The following is a 21,891-nucleotide window of genomic DNA, read 5'->3' as shown; positions in this document are numbered from 1 at the left end:
CAATAATACAGTAGAAAAATAAGTCTATATACAATGTGAGCAAGTGAGGTGAGATAAGGGAGGTAAAGGCAAAAAAAGGCCATGGTGGCGAAGTAAATACAATATAGCAAGTAAAACACTGGAATGGTTGATTTGCAGTGGAAGAATGTGCAAAGTAGAAGAGAAATAATGGGGTGCAAAGGAGCAAAATAATAAATAAATACAGTAGGAAAGAGGTAGTGTGTTGCGCAACTCTTCAGCTGGCTAGCTCCGGAATAATTGATGTTTTCTCCGGGATCGACGTAAGCCAATAGACACACGGGTAGCAGCTAGCTAGCTGCGAAATCAAGGTGTAAATGTCCAGAGCTTGCGGTTGAAATCCGCGGATATGGAGAAAAATAGGTCCGATATATTCTGGTCTGAGTCACGTTGTACAAAAGTGGCGATTGATTAACGAGCTAAAGGAATAGCTGATGACCACAAACCGTGGTTAGCTGAAAAACTAACGTTAGCCAGTAAACTGGCTAGCTTCTGGGTAGTTTCTGGCTAGCTTCAGGTTAGCTTCTGGCTAACCTGAATAGCCTTCGAACCCTCGTAAACCACACATGCATGACGTGTAAACTATTTTGGTGACCAGCCTGGTTTTTATTCCATGTTCTTATGCCATCTAAGTGACTCAAACATTATAACAAAATCAATCGGGGCTCAATGCTGACAGTTAGTTCAGTATGTCCAGGTTTGATGGTTTCTTGAACTTACCCCTCTCTCATTCCTTTGTATGAAGGTTCACCAAGAACCTGTCTCCAGACAAGATAAACCTGAGCACACTGAAGGGCGAGGGTCAGCTGTCCAACCTGGAGCTGGATGAGGAGGTGCTGCAGAACATGCTGGACCTGCCCACCTGGTTGGCTGTCACCCGGGTCTACTGCAACAAGGCTGCAATCAGGGTGAGACAACTGTGTTATTCTTTTTATTTTCTCTGCAACTTCACAATGGGCTCGGGAGGCGAAGGTCCAGTCATGCGTACTCTGAAACATGARCCGCCAAACCGTGCTTCTTAACCCGGAAGCCAGCCGCACCAATGTGTCGGAGGAAACACTGTTCAACTGGCGACCGAGMTCAGCCTGCAGGCGCCCGGCCCGCCACAAGAGTCACTAGAGCGCGATAAGCCAAGTAAAGCCCCCCGGCCAAACCCTCTCCTAACCCGGACAATGCTGGGCCAATTGTGCGCCGCCCTATGGGACTCCCGATCACAGCCGGTTGTGATACAGGGATCGAACCCGGGTCTGTAGTGACYCCTCTAGCACTGTGATACAGTGCCTTAGACCGCTTGCGTCACTCAGGAGGCCCCAACTGTGTTATTCTTATAATAAACCATGTCTTTCCCCAATGACAATGGCTGTGTACAGATAAGAAAGAGTGTTCCAGAATTATGTCACTGCATTAATTTAGTAGTTTAAGGTCAGTGTTTTTTCAGCAGCGGTGGAAAAGATASTGTGGTGGGAGGCATGGTAGTGGATGTGGCCAACTGCACAGTCTCTGACCAAAGATTTTAAAGGCCTTCCTRTTTGCTGCAGACATTTTGATGTTTCAAAGCACATTTCTGCAATTCTACACATTTTGCCATGGGGCGGAGAGAAAATGTCCCAGTTTTAAAGCTAGTTTCCTGTAATTCTACACATTCTGTCATGGGGCTGAGGGGGGGAAAAAAACAGTTTTTAAGCAAATTTCCTGCAATTCTATACATTTTGTCATGGCTTATGCCGTGTTCTTTTGCTATCTGAGTGTCTCAAACATTATAACAAAATTAGTGGGGGCTCCATGCCATAAAAGTTTGGGAATTTTAGATTCTCTCTGACTCCTAGTTTTTATTGACGATTGTTAGTTCTCAAAGATGATCTTATTTAAAAAATATATATAATTTCTACAATCTTTATATCTGGTTTTAGTTGTTTAAGTTTAACTGACAATGTTTTACCATCCCAATTTATTTCATATTTCTTGGCAGCAACTATTTAGCAGCGAGGGCCCGCCACTGCTAAATGAATATAGGGGAAACACTTGGTCATATTTGCTGACCAATGGCAGATTAATATGAAAGTAGTAAATCACTACCAGGCAAAACGTATGGTGAGCGGTTTGACAAGACCATGTCATTGGGGTTTCACAGTATAGCCTTTAGCTACATCAATGAAAGCCGCAGAGGGCATAGGCTACACACACTGGCAGCACGGCAGAGATAAGCAGCATTACTGTCCAATAACACTAAGATCAGTGGACACATCTCCAGGCCCACTAGCCTCAGATAACAGCGAGAGAGCAGCATGAGGGGGAAGGACACAAAAGGCCAGAGGCTAGCACAGCACCACACCGAAGCCCTGAATGACCTGCTCAACCTGTTGTTTAGAAAGATGTGGACTGCAGATCAGATTGGAAATTAGCTGGGCTGTCTTTGTATGGCCCAGATCAGATGTCCCCTTACTAATGTTTTATCTTCAAGATTACTCATTTGAAGCCAGTCTAGGTTGGGTATAAGTCTACAAGGAGAGGTCTAAAAGCACAATCCACTCTGTGTATCTTGCACACAGTGAATGATAAACAGTCCAGTAGAACAGTGCTGAGGAAAGTGTTTGTGCCGTCCTGACTGGTCCCCTGCTGTTTTGTCTCCCTCAGATACAATGGACAAAGTTGAAGACCAGCCCCATCTGCCTGGTATGAATTATACCCTTTGTTCTATTCCTCCACAAGTTTCTGTCCTGCTCAGTCTCCTCTCTCTCCATTTAATTTCTCCTGTAGTAAAGTGTATTGGTTTACTATTGTAATACTGCATCCACCCCTGCTGTGCTGAACTATGGTAACTATTGTCACCTAGCTAAATCTGATTCTGCCACAACACTATGCACACTTCTTCCAACCCCCGCAGTTCCTGGACAAGGTGGAGGTGGAGATGAGAACGTGTGAGGAGCCCCGTGCACCAAATGGCCCCTCCCCTATTGCCATCACTGCTGGCCAGAGGTAAGCCTTACCTTTTCTGTCTGTTTGGAACCTTTTGAGGGAAATTTGTGATAGATCCATTTATTTTATACTATTATATACTGTATATAACTGTTGCTCTGGACAGATATAATTGACTGAAAACCCACTGTCTTCGGTCATATTCTAATCTGTCTATTCTTGTGTCTTGCTGCAGTGAGTATGGCTTTGCTGAGAAGGTGGTGGAGGGTATGTCAGTCATCATCAACTCCATCACCATCAAGGTGCAGTCCCGTGCCTTCCACGCCTCCTTCGAGCTCTGGCAGCTCCAGGGTAACAGTCTCAACCCCAAATGGCAGAAGACTGACCTCCGCTACACCCGCATCACAGACCCCAAGAGAGGAGAGGTACGCCCACAAAATTAGGTCTCATGGTACAGTTAGTACAGTATGTCCAGGTTTCATGGTACAGTATGTCCAGGTTTCATGGTACAGTATGTCCAGGTTTCATGGTACAGTTAGTACAGTATGTCCAGGTTTCATGGTACAGTATGTCCAGGTTTCATGGTACAGTTAGTACAGTATGTCCAGGTTTCATGGTACAGTTAGTACAGTATGTCCAGGTTTTCCATGGTTACAGTATGTCCAGGTTTCATGGTACCAGTATGTCCAGGTTTCATGGTACAGTTAGTACAGTATGTCCAGGTTTCATGGTACAGTATGTCCAGGTTTCATGGTACAGTTAGTACAGTATGTCCAGGTTTCATGGTACAGTTAGTACAGTATGTCCAGGTTTCATGGTACAGTTATTAGTACAGTATGTCCAGCCTACAGAGTCACTTTATTTGTTTTTCAGGCCAGCAATAAATGTCACTTAATTAGGCCAATTGTTCAGTGTTTTATTGGTCATGATTTCCAGCCCCTCTAATTGAGATCAGGAAATGCGTCTGCGTTATCCTTAGAAATGACCTTGTTTACATGGTCTCCCTGTTTTTCTCGTAAAGAGACTTTTAGGCCAGTGTACTTGTAGCTCGTCCCATACAATGGTTCCCTAATATGTATATACGTGTGTCTGTGTCTTTGTCTGTCTGTGTATGTTTTGTGCAACTCCCCAGGTTTTGACGTTTAAGGAGATCAACTGGCAGAGTCTGCGTATAGAGGCTGATGCCATAGAGAGTGAAGACCAGGACCTGAGCAGTATCCCACTACGCCTCATTACCAACCAGGGACGCATCCGGATCGCCCTGAAGCGCAGGGTAAGACTGGGCCATGGGTGGGCCAGGGAGGGTGGGGTTTACTTGATGTGACTTTTCCCCAACAGTTTAACCATGTTACACTTTCTTTCTCACATGCTCAACTGTCTCAACTGTGTCAACTGTTCTCAAGGTGCTTCAGAGTAAATAAACACACAGTCATTGTATGAATGTAAAATGGCTTCCTCTGTAACATGATGACTAACTAGGTTTCTCCTCTGTCTTTAATCATATCCCAGGTGAAGGACTGTAATGTTCTGGCCTCTAAGCTGCTCTTCATTTTGGACGACCTGCTGTGGGTGCTGACGGACTCTCAGCTCAAAGCTGTCATCCACTACGCCAAGTCCCTGAGTGAGGCCATGGAGAAGTCTGCCCAGCAGAGGAAGAATATGGCTGCAGAGTCCCAACAGGTACCGTCCTCCCGCCTTCCTTTTATATGTGTTAACAACAGCAGAGTCTGCAGCCTGCCCTTATTTTGTACTGCAGTTCTATGTCAAATCTAGCTATATTCAGTGGCGACCCGTCATTCAGGGTAGGTGGGGCAGAGCCCAACCTGTTTTGAGCCCTGCATATTTATCTAAAACAAATAAAACATGTATTTATTCTCTGTGTGCCTGTTTTGCATGTTATTTTGGCATTAATTCGTGTCACATATCAGTTTGCAAACAATAAAGCTGCATACGAACGTGGTACCTTTCTTGAGTAAGGCAGCTCCAAAATGCAGGTGTTTCAGACGAGCTCAGTGTTTTTTGTGGTGGAGGGGCAGCCAGCGGAAAATACTGAGTGTAAGTGTCGATASTCTTCTGTAGTTGCGCCGTGATTGGTTCAGTGTTCTGTCACTCATGGGGACACTACGTCATCGTAMAATCTACAGGGAGAGCTAGGCAGTTATAGCCCCCTTGGGTGTAGCCAAAGATTTACATTAGAAATCAAATCAAGTTTTATTGGTCGCGTACACATATTTAGCAGATGCTATTTCGGGTGTTGTGAAATGCTTGTGTTACTAACTCCAACAGTGCAGTAGTATCTAACAATTCACAACAATACACACAATTTAAAAGTAAAAGAATGAAGTTAACAAATATACAAATATTAGGACAAGCAATGTTGGAGTGACATTGACTGGAAAACAGTAGAATACAGATTAAATGAATAAAATTGTATTTAAACATTATTACAGTGACCAATGTTACATTATTAAAGTGATCAGTGATTCCATATCTATGTAAACTCAGCAAAAAAAGAAACGTCCRTTTTTCAGGACCCTGTCTTTCAAAGATAATTCATAAAAATCCAAATAACTTCACAGATCTTCATTGTAAAAGGTTTTAACACTGTTTCCCATGCTTGTTCAATGAACCATAAACAATTAATGAACAACCACCTGTGGAACGGTCGTTAAGACACTAACAGCTTACAGATGGTAGGCAATTAAGGTCACGGTTATGAAAACCTAGGACACTAAAGAGGCCTTTCTACTGACTCTGAAAAACACCAAAAGAAAGATGCCCAGGGTCCCTGCTCATCTGRGTGAACGTGCCTTAGGCATGCTGCAAGGAGGCATGAGGACTGCAGATGTGGCCAGGGCAATAAATTGCAATGTCCGTACTGTGAGACGCCTAAGACGGCGCTACAGGGAGACAGGACGGACAGCTGATCGTCCTCACATTGGCAGACCATGTGTAACACCACCTGCACAGGATCGGTACATCCGAACATCACACCTGCGGGACAGGTTCAGGATGGCAACAACAATTGCCCGAGTTACACCAGGAACGCACAATCCCTCCATCGGTGCTCAGACTGCCCGCAATAGGCTGAGAGAGGCTGGACTGAGGGCTTGTAGGCCTGTTGTAAGGCAGGTCCTCACCAGACATCACCGGCAACAATGTCGCTTATGGGCACAAACCCACCGTCGCTGGACCAGACAGGACTGGCAAAAAGTGCTCTTCACTGACAAGTCGCGGTTTTGTCTCACCAGGAGTGATGGTTGGATTTGCGTTTATAGTCGAAGGAATGAGCGTTACACCGAGGCCTGTACTCTGGAGTGGGATCGATTTGGAGGTGGAGCGTCCGTCATGGTCTGGGGCGGTGTGTCACAGAATCATCGGACTGAGCTTGTTGTCATTGCAGGCAATCTCAACGCCTGTTGCGTTACAGGGAAGACTCCTCCTCCCTCAGTGGCTACCCTTCCTGCAGGCTCATCCTGACATGATCCTCCAGCATGACAATGCCACCAGCCATACTGCTCGTTCTGTGCGTGATTTCCTGCAAGACAGGAATGTCAGTGTTCTGCCATGGCCAGCTAAGAATCCAGATCTTAATCCCATTGAGCACGTCTGGGACCTTGTTGGATCGGAGGGTGAGGGCTATGGCCATTCCTCCCCAGACATGTCTGGGAACTTGCAGGTGCCTTGGTGGAAGTGTGGGATAACATCTCACAGCAAGAACTGGCAAATCTGGTGCAGTCCATGAGGAGATGCACTGCAGTACTTAATGCAGDTGGTGGCTACACCAGATACTGACTGTTGCTTTTGATTTTGACCCACCCTTTGTTCAGGGACACATTATTCAATTTATGTTAGTCACATGTCTGTGGAACTTGTTCAGTTTATGTCTCAGTTGTTGAATCTTATGTTCAAACAAATATTTACACATGTTTAGTTTGCTGAAAATAAACGTAGTTGGCAGTGAGAGGACGTTTCTTTTTTTGCTGAGTTTACATAGGGCAGCAGCCTCTAAGGTTAGGGTTGAGTAACCGGGTGGTAGCCAGCTAGTGATGGCTATTTAACAGTCTGATGTCCTTTAGATAGAAGCTGTTTTTCAGTCTCTCGGCCCCAGCTTTGATGCACCTGTACTGATGATAGCTGGGTGAACAGGCCGTGGCTCGGGTGGTTGATATCCTTTTTGGTCTTCCTGTGACATCAGGTGCTGTAGGTGTCCTGGAGGGCAGGCAGTGTGCCTCCGGTGATGCGTTGGGCAGACGGCACCACCCACTGTGGAGAGCCCTGCGGTTGCGGGCGGTGCAGTTGCCGTATCACGCGGTGATACAGCCCGACCGGATGCTCTCAATGGTGCATCTGATAAAGTTTGAGGGTCTTCGGGGCCGAGGACCTGGAAGCTTTTCACCTTCTCCACTGCGGTCCCATCGATGTGGATGGGGCATGCTCTCTCTGCTGTTTCCTGAAGTCCACGATCAGCTCCTTTGTTTTGTTCACGTTGAGGGAGAGGTTATTTCCCTGGCACCACTACTCCCTGTAGGCTGTCTCAACACTGTTGGTAATCAGGCCTACTACTGTTGTATCATCTGCGAACTTGATGATTGAGTAGTAGGCATGCGTGGCCATGCAGTCATGAGTGAACAGGGAGTACAGGAGGGGGCTGAGCACACACCCTTGTGGGGACCCTGTGTTGAGGATCAGCGTAGTGGAGGTCTTGTTTTCTACCTTCACCACCTGGGGGCAGCTCGTCAGGACGTCCAGGACCCAGTTGGACAGGGCGGGGTTCAGACCCAGGTCCCCAAGCTTAATGATGTGGAGGATACTATGGTGTTGAATGCTGAGTGGTAATGAGTGAACATCATTCTTACATAGGTATTCCTCTTGTCCAGATGGGATAGGGCAGTGTGATGGTGATTGCATCATCTGGATCTATTGGGGCGGTATGCAAATTGAAGTGGGTCTAGGGCAGGAGTGGGCAATTCCAGTCCTCGAGGGCCTGATTGGTGTCACAGTTTTGCCCCAACCTCAGCTAACACATCTGACTCCAATAATCACCTAATCATGATCTTCAATTTAAAATGCAATTTGATTAATCAGCTGTGTTTGCTAGGGATGGAGAAAAAGTGTGACACCAATCAGGCCCTCGAGGACTGGAGTTGCCCACCCCTGGTCTAGGGTGTCAGGTAAGGTGGAAGTGATATGATCCTTAACTAGCCTCTTAAAGCACTTCATGATGACAGAAGTGAGTGCTACGCGGTGATAGTCATTTAGTTCAGTTACCTTTGCTTTCTTGGGTACAGGAACAATGAAGAACATCTTGAAGCAAGTGGGGGCATCAGACTGGGATAGGGAGAAAATGAATATTTCTGTAAACTGGTCTGTGCATGCTCTGAGGGAGCGTCTATGGATGCCGTCTGGGCCAGCAGCCTTGCGAGGGTTAACACGCTTAAATAAATGTCTTACTCATGTCAGCCATGGAGAACGAGAGCCCACAGTCCTCGGAAGCTGGCCACGTCGGTGGCACTGTGTTATCCTCAAAGCAAGTGCAGAAGGTGTTTAGCTTGTCCAGGAGCAAGACATTGTGTCGGSGACGTGGCTGGTTTTCGCTTTGTAATCCATGATTGTCTGGAGTCTCTGACACATACATCTCGTGTCTGAGCCGTTGAATTGCAACTCCACTATGTCTCTGTACGGAAGTTTTGCCTGTGATTGCCTTACGGATGGCATAACTACACTTTTTGTATTCAACCATATTCCCAGTCAGCTTGCCATGGTTAAATGCGGTGGTTCACGCTTTCAGTTTTGCGCAAATGCTGRCATCTATCCATGGTTTTTGGTTTGGTAGGTTTTAATAATCACAGTGGGAACAACATCTGCTATACACTTCCTGATGAACTCAGTCACCGGGTCAGTGTATATGTCAATGTTCTTCTCAGAGGCAACCTGGAACATATCCSAGTCCGCGTGATCAAAATAATCTTTGAATAGACCTTAGRACGGGTGCTTCCTGTTTGAGTTTCTGCCTATAGGAAGGGAGGAGCAGAATGACGTCGTAATCTGATTTGCTGAAGGAGGGTGGACCTTATTATTTAAAAAAATTGTTACCCCTTTTTCTCCCCAATTTCTTGGTATCCAATTGGTAGTTACAGTCGTGTCTCATRGCTGCAACTCCTGTACAGACTCGGGAGAGGCGACGGTCGAGAGCCGTGCGTCCCCCGAAACACAACCCAACCAAGCTGCACTGTTTCTTGACACAATGCCCACTTAACCTGGAAGCCAGCCGCACCAATGTGTCGGAGGAAACACCGTACACCTGGTGACCGTGTCAGTGTGCACTGCGCCCTGCCCGCTACAGGAGTTGCTAGTGCGAGGTGGGACAAGGACATCCCTGCTGGCCAAACCCTCCCTAACCCAGATGACGCTGGGCCAATTGTGCGCCGCCCCATGGGTCTTCCAGTCGCGGCCGGTCGCGACAGAGCCTGGACTCGAACCCAGAATCTCTAGTGGCACAGCTAGCATTGCGATGCAGTGCCTTAGACCACTGCGCCACTCGGGAGGCCTCAGGGTGGGCCTTTTACAGTAATTCCGGAATGGAGAGTAACAAAGGTCAAAAGTTTTTGAAGCGTGAGTACTACAGGAAATATGTTNGGGAGGCCTCAGGGTGGGCCTTTTACAGTAATTCCGGAATGGAGAGTAACAAAGGTCAAAAGTTTTTGAAGCGTGAGTACTACAGGAAATATGTTGAAAGAACTTCGTTTGCGTTTTTCTCAAATTTGCTTTGTTAAAGTTCCCAGCTACAATCAATGCGGCCACAGGATATGTGGTTTCCAGTTTGCACAAAGTCCAGTGTAGTTCCTTGAGGAACGTCGTAGTATCGGCTTGAGGGGGAATATACATGGCTGTGACTATAACCGAAGAGAATTCTCTTGGGAGGTAATACGGTCGTCATTTGATTGTGAGGTATTCTAGGTTGAGTGAACAAAAGGACTTGAGTTCCTGTACATTATCACAACCACAACATGAGTAGTTAATCATGAAACATAAACCTCCGCCTTTCTTCTTCCCGGAGAGTTCTTTATTCCTGTCTGCACAATGTATTGAGGACCCAGCTGGCTGTGTGGATGGCTACAGTATATCCAGAGAGCCATGATTCCGTGAAACAGAGTATATAACAGTTCCTGATGTCTCTCTGGATGGAGACCCTTGCCCTGAGCTTGTCTACTTTATTGTCCAGGGACTGAACATTAGCGAGTAATATACTCGGAAGCAGTGGATGGTGTGCACGTCTCCTGAGTTGGACTTGAAGTCCACTCCAAATACCTCTTCCCCGCCGGTGGCGTCTTGGAGCAGCCTCTGGAATAAGTTCAATTGCCTTGGGGGGTACGAACAAAGGATCCAATTCGGGGAAGTTATATTTCTGGTCGGAATGCTGGTGAGTTACCGCTGCGCTGAAATCCCAAAGTTTTTTCCAGCTGTATGTAATAACACAAAAAATGTTATGGGCAAATAATGTAAGAAATAACAACAAAACAATACTGCAAAGTTTCTTAGCAGCTAGAAGCAGAGCTGCCATGTCTGTCGGTGCCCGTCCAAGAAGGCTCAAGGTTATTGGCCACAGATAAAATTTATTAAAATCACATTATACGCTACATGGCCAAATGTTCCAAAATCATGAGCATTTTTATATGGAGTTGGTCCCCCCTTTGCTGCTATAACAGCCTCCATTCTTCTGGGAAGGCTTTCCACTAGATGTTGGAACATTACTGCGGGGACTTGCTTCCATTCAGCCACAAGAGCATTCGTGAGGTCGGGTACTGTTGTTGGGTGATTAGGCCTGGCTTGCAGTCGGCATTCCAATTCATCCCAAAGGTGTTCGATGGGCTTGAGGTCAGGGCTCTGTGCAGGCCAGTCAAGTTGTTCCACACCGAACTCGACAAACCATTTCTGTATGTTCTTCCACACTGATCTCGACAACCATTTCTGTATGGACCTCACTGTGCACGGAGACATTGTCATGCTGAAACAGGAAAGGTCCTTCCCCAAACTGCAAATGTAACAATGAGTGGTTTGGAAGAAATCATTGGCTATCTGCGAGCGTCGCAAAACAATCACGATTTTGCTTCCCCTGCCTGCTCCAACTCAGAATTCCAAGTCGGGAACTCTGGCCTCTATCTAGAGCTCCGACCTGAACATCACTGACGTCATGATTCAACCTTGTTATTTTTTTTGTTGAGTTCCCAGTTCTCTTGAAAGCACCATAAATCCAGAGAATGCCAGACTTGGATGACAAATTTGGGTCCAGGTCATCGATACCTGGAGGTGGTCTTGAGGAGGGCCGACTGGACTCTCCTCCAGGTACAACGACAGCGGCGGACAAACATTTGGGCAGAAGGTACGCCGACCTCTTCCTCCTGCTCGGGGAAGAGACAGGGGCTGATAACCCAGGGAACATTCAAAAGGGCGATAGGCCCGTGGCAGAGCAGAGAAGMGTGTTGCGTGCGTATTCCACCCACACAAGCTGCTTTCTCCAGGTGGTGGGGTTGGCGGAGACCAGGCAGTGCAGAGTTGTCTCAAGGTCCTGGTTGGCTATCTCCGATTGGCCATTGGACTGGGGGTGGAACCCAGAGGACAGGCTGGCTGACGACCCAGTGACAGTGCAGAACACCTTCCAGAACTGGGATGAGACCTGAGGATTCCGGTCGGAGAACCAGTCCATGGATCCGGAAGACGTGCTACACCATGAGCTGGGCCGTCTCCTTGGCCAAGGCTAGTTTGGGATAGGAACGAAGTGGGTGGCCTTGAAAAACCGGTCGACCACAGTCAGGATGGCAGGATTGCTCTTAGACGTGGGGAGAGCCGTGACGAAATCCAGGGATATGTGGGACCAAGGAGGGTGAGGGACAGGCAGAGGTTGCAGAAGGCCAAGCGGAGCTTGATTAGGAGTCTTGTTCTGAGCACACACTGTGCAAGCGGTGACAAATGCGGAGACGTCAGGGACCATGGTGGGCCACCAAAAGTGTCGTCGCACAAATGCTAGGGTCTGGCAGGAACCTGGGTGGCAGGCCAGTCTGGAGGACTGGAGTGGACCGCGTCAGTCTGGAGGACCGCGGAGCGGACCGTGTCAGGCACGAACATCCGGTTATCGGGACCCCCCCCCCTCCCCCCAGCTGAGTGCCGTTGCCAGGCACGAGGTGGGAAGGATGGTCTCGGGCTCTGGGGTAATAGCCGTGGGGCTATAACAGCGAGACAGTGCATCTGGCTTGACATTCCTGGATCCCGGCCGATATGAGAGAGAGAAGTTGAACCGTGTGAACAGCAGAGCCCATCTAGCTTGCCTGGAATTGAGGCGTTTGGCGGTACGGAGATACTCCAGATTTTTGTGGTCGGTCCATATGGGGAACGGCTGTTCCGCCCCTTCCAACCAGTGCCTCCATTCCTCCAATGCCATCTTCACTGCGAGAAGCTCACAATTTCCCACATCGTAGTTTTTCTCCCTGGCGGTGAGGCGATGGGAGAAGAAGGCGCAGGGATGTAGCTTCAGGTCCAGGGCAGAACGCTGGGACAGGACCGCCCCCACTCCTACATCCGATGCATCGGCCTCCACCACAAACTGACAYGAAGGGTCAGGATGAACTAGGATGGGATCAGTGGTGAAGCGGTGTTTGAGGTCCCGGAACGCCCGTTCAGCAGCAGGGGACCACGTGAACGGAACCTTGGGAGTAGTGAGTGGAGTAGTGAGTGCTGACGGGGGAAGTCGGGGTGCTGTAACCCCGGATGAAGTGGCGATAGAAGTTGGCAAACCCCAGAAAACGTTGCAGCTGCACCCTGAACGAAGGCTGGGGCCAATCCACCACCACTCTCACCTTCCCAGGATCCATCTGGACACTCCCAGCAGAGATGATGTACCCCAGAAAGGGGATGGTTGAGCGATGGAACTCTCACTTCTCTGCCTTGATAAACAGCTGGTTGTCCAGGAGGCGTTGAAGAACCTGTCGGACTTGGAGCACACGTTCTTGGGGGGAGCGAGAGAAGACGAGGATGTCATGAAGATGTAGATGAAGACGAACCGGTTCAACATGTCARGGAGAACATAATTTACCAGAGCCTGGAACACAGCAGGGGCGTTGGTGAGGCCAAATGGCATGACCAAATACTCATAGTGGCCGCTGGCCGTGTTGAAGGCGGTCTTCATCTCCCTCCCGTATCCSCACCAGGCGGTAGGCATTCCATAGATCCAGCTTGTAAAACACGGTGGCCCCCTGGAGCAGTTCGAGGCCGAGAAGATGAGTGGTAGCGGGTAGCGGTTCTTCACAGTTATGTCATTGAGTCCCCGGTAGTCGATGCACGGGCAAAGAGAGGACGAATGACGTATAAATCCTGCAGCTAGGGAGTCCCCAATGTAGGTGTCCATAGCCTTGTTCTCTGGTCCTGACAGCGAGTACAGTCGTGCTAGGTAGAAGGTCAATCCCAKAGTCATATATTCGGTGCGGCGGAAGCGAAGTGGCCTGGGCCTTGTTGAACACCTCCTGAAGGTCCTCGTACTCCACGGGAATGGTGGAGAGGTCCGGGGCACCTTCCGAGCCCCCAGGAAGACGTCCCGGGGSAYYTTGRGCTGACTTCAGACACTGAGTATGGTAGAACGGACTCCAGCCCATGATGGCACCAGTAGATGAGGGTATTGTGTCGCTGGAGCCAGGAGAAACCCAATACCACGGGAATCTGAGGAGACTTGATGAGCAGGAATTGAATATTCTTGCTGTGATTCCCTGACACCCGTAGGTTGAGGGGAGTGGTAATATGAGTGACCTGGCCTATAGAGCGCCTATCCAGCGCTCTAACATTCATGGGAGTGGAGAGGGGCTGAGAGGGGATGTTCAGCTCAGAAGCCAGGGTAGCATCCAAAAAACTCTCAGCGGCCCCAGAGTCAATGAGGACCCGGAGAGTTTAAGACTGGCTTCCCCACAGCAGAGTGCCATGAACAGGGGTGCGAGCAAGGGAAGCGGGAAAGTTCTCCATATGACCCACCAAAGTACTCATTCCTACCAGTGAGCCTGATCTCTTTAAAGGACAAGGGGACACAAAATGACCAAGAGTCCTGCAATAGAGACAACTCTTAATGTTGATCCTGTATTGCCGTTCCGCTGGCGATAGCCCAGCTCTATCTAGTTGCGTAGGCTCGGGAAGCGGTGACTCAGCCGTCTCCGGCGACTCTGGGGGAAGGTCGGGAGGCCTCGGGTTCTCTCGGCAATGGGATCATCGGACACTTCCGGGACGACTCGGAGGCAAGGTGAAATCCCTGGATGTGCGAGCGAAGTGGAATTTCCTCTCCCTCTGTCATTCCCGTAGTCGCCCATCGATTCGGATGGTCAACGTGATGAGGGAATCGATATCCCGAGCAGCAAGCTCGTCCTTGAACTCCTCCGAGATGCTGTGCAGGAACATATTGAACAGTGCTTCCTGGTTCCAAGCACTCTCCGCTGCCAATGTGCGGAAATCCACCGCATAGTCAGCCACACTGCAGGAGTCCTGCCGAAACTGGGTTAGCTCCCGTGTAGCTTCTCTCCCGGAGAATGGGGTGTAAAAAACATTCTTCACCTCTCCCACGAACCCCTCCTCATAATGCATGTAACCGCAAACTGTTCACACCCCATTTGTTAGAGTAAATACAATTTTTTTGATACCTGATTGACTCAACAAAATCAATGGTGGCCCTCTTGGGGTCGAGGCCCTTTATCAGGATAAAGGTAAGACCCAGATGCAGACCGTGTCGAAGGAACAGGACGGCAGGCAGTCAGAGTGGTCAGGCGGGRGGGCTCAGGGTCAGGACAGGCAAGGGGCAAAACCAGAAGGACGAGAAAAGAGAGACTGGGGAAAAGCAGGAGCTGATACAAAAAACGCTGGTTGACTTGACAAACAGAGAACACCTGTATAAATACACAGGGGAAGATGGGTGGCACCTGGAGGGGGATGGAGACAATCACAAAGACAGGTGAAACAGATCAGGGTGTGACACCCTTGGGCACATAAACTGGCCATGGTAATTAGAAGATTTAGATGGCTGGTTATTATATTTTACCTACAAAGCTAACATGAGCTAGTTGATCAACTGGATATTTCTGACAGGTTATAAGTAGCTCCCTAAGTTCTGTCAGTGAATGACAAACTGCCCATGCATTACCACATTTCAAACTCTAACTACTCTCAACAGCAGTAGCCTAAGGTAAAAGCCTGACTAATTTCCAAAATGTGTCGGGACCCATGGTCGGTATTGACCCCGTTCTGGGTCCGCCTGTTGAGTATGGCTGGTCTGGATATTATAATAGTCTTTGTGATAGTTAGAGATAATAATGGTATGATTTTGTGTTACAGACTGCACCCCCATCCCCTGGTATCCACAATCTATGGACAGACCCTTCACCCCCTCCCAGCGTTGGTGTACCCAGTACCCTGGACCAGTACTTTGATCAACACGACGTCAAAGAGTCCTCCTACCACACCTTCATCTCTCGTCTAGATCTGCACATATGTAACGACAGCTCCTCAGCAGATCCCGGTTAGTCCCACAGACTATCCCACAGACACCCCAAAAATGTCAGTGTACAGAATTAGTCTATAACAAAGGTCAAATAGGGGGTGCTTATATTTTTCCTGTTTCACACATGTACAAGTGTGTAACCTGTACAAGTTCGTGGTGCGAAATGGAAATTTGTTTTTGCATATCCTACTCCCCCTGAGGCACCCTCGGAGAGTATGACCTTTTCTTTCCTGAAGAGATCCAATCTATACTTTCTGGTTGTCCTAATATTCTTTAATTAAAACAATTAGGATCTTGATGATGGAACTTAGTTGTCAGAGGTGAACAAAGCTTTTGACCTCTGACTTCTCATGTCACACAGATGAGCCTCCACCACCAGGCTCCCAGGGTGCAATGCAGTTGACCTTCCGCAAGCTGGGTTTTGACTACTACCCCATCCACCGGCCTGGTGAGTGTACTTCAGTGTTTCCGCTGCAGTCATTTATATATTGCCGAGGCGCACTTTGAAGATGATAAAACAGTCCACATTTACTTCTCCTTTGCAAACAAAATGAGTAATGAATAGAAAAACCAGACAACCCCATAGTGGAATAGTTAACCTATTTACCTTGTCAGCTTGTTGTTGTGTGTGCTATGTGAGAGAGAGATTCCTCTTGAACATTCACGTTACAAGTGCCATAGGGAGGGAAACATGCATTCTGACAAGCAGTCAATGCACGAAAATTATTGCAGTCACGGGGAAAACAACAGTTTTAATTAGAGGTCAACCGATTAATCGGCATGGCCGATTTTAATTAGGGCCGATATCAAGTTTTCATAACAATCGGTAATCAGCCTTTTTGGACGCCGATTATGGCCAATTACATTGCAATCCACGAGGAGACTGCGTGGCAGGCTGACCACCTGTTATGTGAGTGCAGCATCAAAAGGACCTTGTGGCTGCAAGGAGCCAAGGTAAGTTGCTAGCTAGCATTAAACTTATCTTATAAAAAACAATATATCTTCACATAATCACTAGTTAACTACACATGGTTGATATTACTAGGCTAACTAGCTTGTCCTGCGTTGCATATAATCAATGCGGTGCCTGTTAATTTATCATCGAATCACAGCCTACTTCAACTTCGCCAAACAGGTGATGATTTAACAAAAGCGCATTTATGAAAAAAGCACAATCGTTGCACAAATGTACCTTTCTTAAAATCTATACACAGAAGTATATATTTTTAAACTATTTAGTTAAAATAAATTAATGTTAGCAGGCAATATTAACTAGGGAAATTGTATCACTTCTCTTGCGTTTAGTGCAAGCAGAGTCATAGTACATGCAGCAGTTCGGGCCGCCTGGCTCGTTCCGAACTGTGTGAAGACCATTTCTTCCTAACAAAGACCGTAATTAATTTGCCAGACTTTTACATAATTATGACATAACATTGAAGGTTGTGCAATGTAACAGCAATATTTAGACTTAGGGTTGCCACCCGTTCGATGAATTACGGAACGGTTCCGAATTTCACTGAAAYAATAAACGTTTTGTTTTCAAAATTATAGTTTCCGGATTTGACCATATTAATGACCAAAGGCTTGTATTTCTGTGTGTTTATTATATTATAATTAAGTCTATGATTTGATAGAGCAGTCTGACTGAGCGGTGGTAGGCAGCAGCACGCTCGTAAGCATTCATTCAAACAGCACTTTACTGTGTTTGCCAGCAGCTCTTAGCAATGCTTGAAGCACAGCACTGTTTATGACTTCAAGCCTATCAACTCCCGAGATTAGGCTGGCAATACTGAAGTGCCTATAAGAACATCCAATAGTCAAAGGTATATGAAATAAAAAAATGGTATAGAAAGAAATAGTCGACGCGTCCTAATTCCTAGAATAATTTGCGGCTGAACATGAAAGGGATTCCTTCGTTATTTTACTGTTCATGTCTTCCATAGGGAATGTCTTGATCTACTTCAAATAAGGTCTGCGTTTCGTGCAGGCTTAAACCGCCTAGGTGTTTTGATACTCGTGTAAATCTCGCTAGGATAAGGTAACGTTTGTCAACATATTTTAATAAACCCACTCCACAAAAAATTCATATTAGTTTATATTTAGCCAATATTGATCAGAGTTACCTTGTCCTATGGATATCTACACAGATATCAAATTGGCACGGTGGTGTAAGCCTACACGAAACACAGACCTTATTTTAAGTTAATCTAAAAATATCATATGGAATAAATGAATGAAGGAACCACTTTTCAGATTTTGCTGGAAGGTGTCATGGGAATTATGACTCACACTTTGGTAGTCAATTCTTACAGTACCCATTATTAAAATAAGATTTCCTGCATATAGAAATTACAGTTTTTGTTTTCAACATTCATCACAGGTAACTTAAACTCTATTTTTTTTTATTACTCCTGCGTTGTCTTGGCTGTGTGCTTAGGGTAGTTTTCCCGTTGGAAGGTGACACTTCACCCCAGTCTGAGGTCCTGCCTTTGAAAAATATCCCCACAGCGTGATACTGCCACCACCTTGTTCACCATAGGGATGGTACCAGGTTTCCTCCAGACGTGACTCTTGGCATTCAGGCCAAAGAGTACAATCTTGGTTTCATCAGACCAGATAATCTTGTTTCTCATGGTCTGAGAGTCCTTTAGGTGCCTTTTGGCAAACTCTTGGAGACCTTCAATGCTGCAGACATTTTTTGTTACCCTTCCCCAGATCTTTTCCTCGACACAATCCTGTCTCAGAGCTCTACAGACAATTCCTTTGACCTCATGGCTTGGCTTTTGCTCTGACATGCACTGTTACTGTGGGACCATATATATACAGGTGTGTGCCTTTCCAAATCATGTCCAATCAATTGAATTTACCACAGGTGGACTTCAATCATCCAAGATGGCATAGCAGTCAGACGTCCTTTGTCCTCGTCTTGTCGTGTCCCGTGTGTATTATATTTTCTTCACATATCTTTTTTATATATTTTTTTCTAAAAACTCAACTTCAAAACACTCTCCTGCAACCCGCCTCACCAATAAAAATAAGTGTTATTCACCTCAATTCTGAAATCCACAACAGAAGCTAGCCAGAAGTTAGCCAGTTCACTGGCTAACGTTAGTATTCAGCTAACCACGGTTGGCGGTCATCAGCTATCCTTTAGCTCGAAAAMCTATCGCCAGTTTTGTACACTGCGACTCAGACCAGAGCATACCGGACCTATTTTCTCTCCATATCCCCGGATTTCTACCGCAAGCTCTGGACATTTACACCTGGATCTTGCAGCTAGCTAGCTGCTATCCGAGTGACTATTGGCTAACGTCAATCCCGGAGCAAACATCAATTATTCCGGAGCTAGCCAGCTGAAGAGTTCCATCAGCCACTCCTGGGCTACAATCACCTATCTGGACCCGTTTTACTGCCGATGCGGTTTCAATTATGTTTTCTAGAGACAATATCTCTGTCATCATCACTCAATGCTAGGTTTACCTCCACTGTATTCACATCCTACCATACCTTTGTCTGTACATTATACCTTGAAGCTATTTTATCGCCCCCAGAAACCTGCTCCTTTTACTCTCTGTTCCGGACGTCCTAGACGACCAATTCTCATAGCTTTTAGCCGTATCCGTATCTTACTCCTCCTCTGTTCCTCTGGCGATGTAGAGGTGAATCCAGGCCCTGCAGTGCCTAGCTCCACTCTTATTCCCCAGGCGCTCTCTTTTGATGATTCTGTAACCGTAATAGCCTTGGTTTCATGTATGTTAACATTGAAGCCTCCTCCCTAAGTTTGTTTTATTCACTGCTTTAGCACACTCTGCCAACCCGGATGTCCTAGCCGTGTCTGAATCCTGGCTTAGGAAGACCACCAAAAACTCTGAAATCTCCATCCCTAACTACCAATTTCAGACAGATAGAACGGCCAAAGGGGGCGGTGTTGCAATCTACTGAGAGATAGCCTGCAGAGTTCTGTCCTACTATCCAGGTCTGTACCCAAACAATTGAACTTCTACTTTTAAAAAATCCACCTCTCTAAAAACAAGTCTCTCACCGTTGCCGCCTGCTATAGACCACCCTCTGCCCCCAGCTGTGCTCTGGACACCATATGTGAACTGATTGCCCCCATCTATCTTCAGAGCTCGTGCTGCTAGGTGACCTAAACTGGGACATGCTTAACACCCCAGCCATCCTACAATCTAAGCTTATCCCCTCAATCTCACACAAATATCAATGAACCTACCAGGTACCACCTCAAAGCGTAAACACGGGCACCCTCATAGATATCATCCTAAACCAACTTGCCCTCTAAATACACCTCTGCTTTTTTCAACCAAGATCTCAGCGATCACTGCTCATTGCCTGCATCCGTAATGGGTCAGCGGTCAAATGACCTCCACTCATCACTGTCAAACGCTACCTGAAAACACTTCAGCGAGCAGGCCTTTCTAATTGACCTGGCCCGGTATCCTGGAAGGATTTTGACCTCATCCCGTCAGTAGAGGATGCCTGGTTATTTTTTTTAAATGCCTTCTCACCATCTTAAATAAGCATGCCACATTAAAGAAATTTAGAACCAGGTGTAACGGCGTTCCTCTTCCACTTCATACGAAGAGGAGGAGCAGGGATCGAACCAAAAATGCAGACTTGTGATTTGACATGATATTTATTAAAGTAAAGACGACAACACGAACTTCACTTAAAACTAAACAAAACAACAAACGGAGTAGACAAACCTGAACGTAAGGACTTACATGTAACGCAGAACGAACGAACAGGAAAATGACTACATAAAACGACGAACGAACGAAACAGTCCCGTATGGTGCAAACAGACACAAACACAGGAGACAACCCCACGAACAAACAATGTGACACCACCTACCTTAATATGATTCTCAATCAGAGGAGATGAAAAACCACCTGCCTCTAATTGAGAACCATATTAGGTACCCATAAACAACATAGAAACAGAAAACATAGACTGCCCACCCAAAACTCACGTCCTGACCAACTAACACATACAAAAACTAACAGAAAACAGGTCAGGAACGTGATCATAACCCCCCCAACTTAAGGTGCCGAACTCCGGGCGCCACCAGCACAAAGTCTAAGGGGAGGTCAGGCCGGTGGGCATCTGACACCGGTGGGTGGCTCCAGGTTCTGGGCGAGGGTTTTTTTTCCCCCCCCCAAACCCCACATAGTCCAATCCCAGCTTACGTCTCCCCCCTCCGACTGACCACCCTCTTATTATTACCCACCTAATTAAAGGGCAACACCAAAGATCAAGGACAGCTCCGGGACAAGGTAGCTCAGGACCGAGAGGTCTAGCTCAGATGACAGCAGGGATAGCTAGGAATAGAGAAGGGTAGCCTCAGGATAGAGAGGTAGCTCAGGATAGAGGGGCAATTCCGGACTTGAAAGGGCAGCTCCGGACAGAGAGACAGCTTCTGGACTGAGAGGCAGTTCTGGATGAATGAGGCTCACGACGCTCATGGCAGGCTGAACGGCTCTGACGCTCATGGGCAGCGCTGACGGCTTCTGCGACGCCATTGGCAGGCTGACGGCTCTGGACGCATCATGCAGGCTGACGGCTCTGGACGCTCATGAGCAGCGCTGACGGCTTCTGTACGCCTCATGGCAGGCTGACGGCTCTGGATGCTCATAGGCAGGCTGACGGCTCTGGACCGCTCAATGGCAGGCTGACGGCTCTAGACGCTCATGGCTCGCTGACGGCTCTTGGCTTGCTCATGGCTCCCGCTGACGGGCTCTGGCTGCTCATCAGGCTCAGCTAACGGCTGCTGGGCTCACATGGGCTCAACTGGCGCTCTTGCAGATCCTGTCTGGCTGGCGGGCTCTGGCAGATCCTGTCTGGTGGCGGCGTCTGGCAGATCCTTGCTGGTCTGCGGCTCTGGCAGATCCTGTCTGGTTGGCGGCTCTGGCAGATCCTGTTCTGGTTGGTCGGCTCTGGGCAGATGCCTGTCTGGTTGGCGGGCCTCTGGGCAGATCCTGTCTGCGTGGCCTGGCTCTGGCAGAGTCCTGACTGACGAATGGCATCTAGCGGCTCCTGACTGACGAACGCTTCTGACGCTCGGGACAGAATGGGTCGGCTCAATATGGCTCGGGACAGACGGATGGGCTCAGACGGCACTGGAGACGGATTGCGATGACGCTGGGACGGATGTCAGATGGCGCTGGGGAGAACGCGATGCTCAGATGGCGCTGGGCAGTGGCCAATGCAGAACGGATGGCTCAGATGGCCTATGGAGACGATGGCTCAGATGGCGCTGTGGAGACGGATGCTCTGGCCGATAAGGCGCACTGTTAGACCTGTGCGTCGGTGCCGGAACTGGCAGGCACCGGGCTAAGGAACACAGCGCTTCATGCTTAGTGCGGGGAGCAGGGAACAGGGCACACTGGACTCTCAAGCGTACTCTGTACTGG

At 47.7% G+C, this 21,891-nt stretch overlaps 1 protein-coding gene across 1 annotated transcript in view; it reads left to right on the top strand.

Annotated features, from left to right (window-relative positions):
- LOC111966580 (bridge-like lipid transfer protein family member 3A) overlaps nt 1-21,891 on the top strand; it is a 71,367-nt gene that overhangs the window by 27,260 nt on the left and 22,216 nt on the right. The window contains exons 2-9 of the mRNA XM_023991341.2: nt 764-926; nt 2,653-2,691; nt 2,903-2,994; nt 3,170-3,359; nt 4,067-4,207; nt 4,444-4,614; nt 15,295-15,478; nt 15,822-15,908. Of these exons, the coding sequence (XP_023847109.1) occupies nt 764-926; nt 2,653-2,691; nt 2,903-2,994; nt 3,170-3,359; nt 4,067-4,207; nt 4,444-4,614; nt 15,295-15,478; nt 15,822-15,908 (1,067 nt within the window). The remainder of the gene's footprint in view (nt 1-763; nt 927-2,652; nt 2,692-2,902; nt 2,995-3,169; nt 3,360-4,066; nt 4,208-4,443; nt 4,615-15,294; nt 15,479-15,821; nt 15,909-21,891) is intronic.

Source organism: Salvelinus sp. IW2-2015, linkage group LG7 (assembly GCF_002910315.2).
Source record: "Salvelinus sp. IW2-2015 linkage group LG7, ASM291031v2, whole genome shotgun sequence".
Taxonomy (NCBI): domain Eukaryota; kingdom Metazoa; phylum Chordata; class Actinopteri; order Salmoniformes; family Salmonidae; genus Salvelinus; species Salvelinus sp. IW2-2015.
This window is presented reverse-complemented; position numbering and strand designations above follow the sequence as displayed.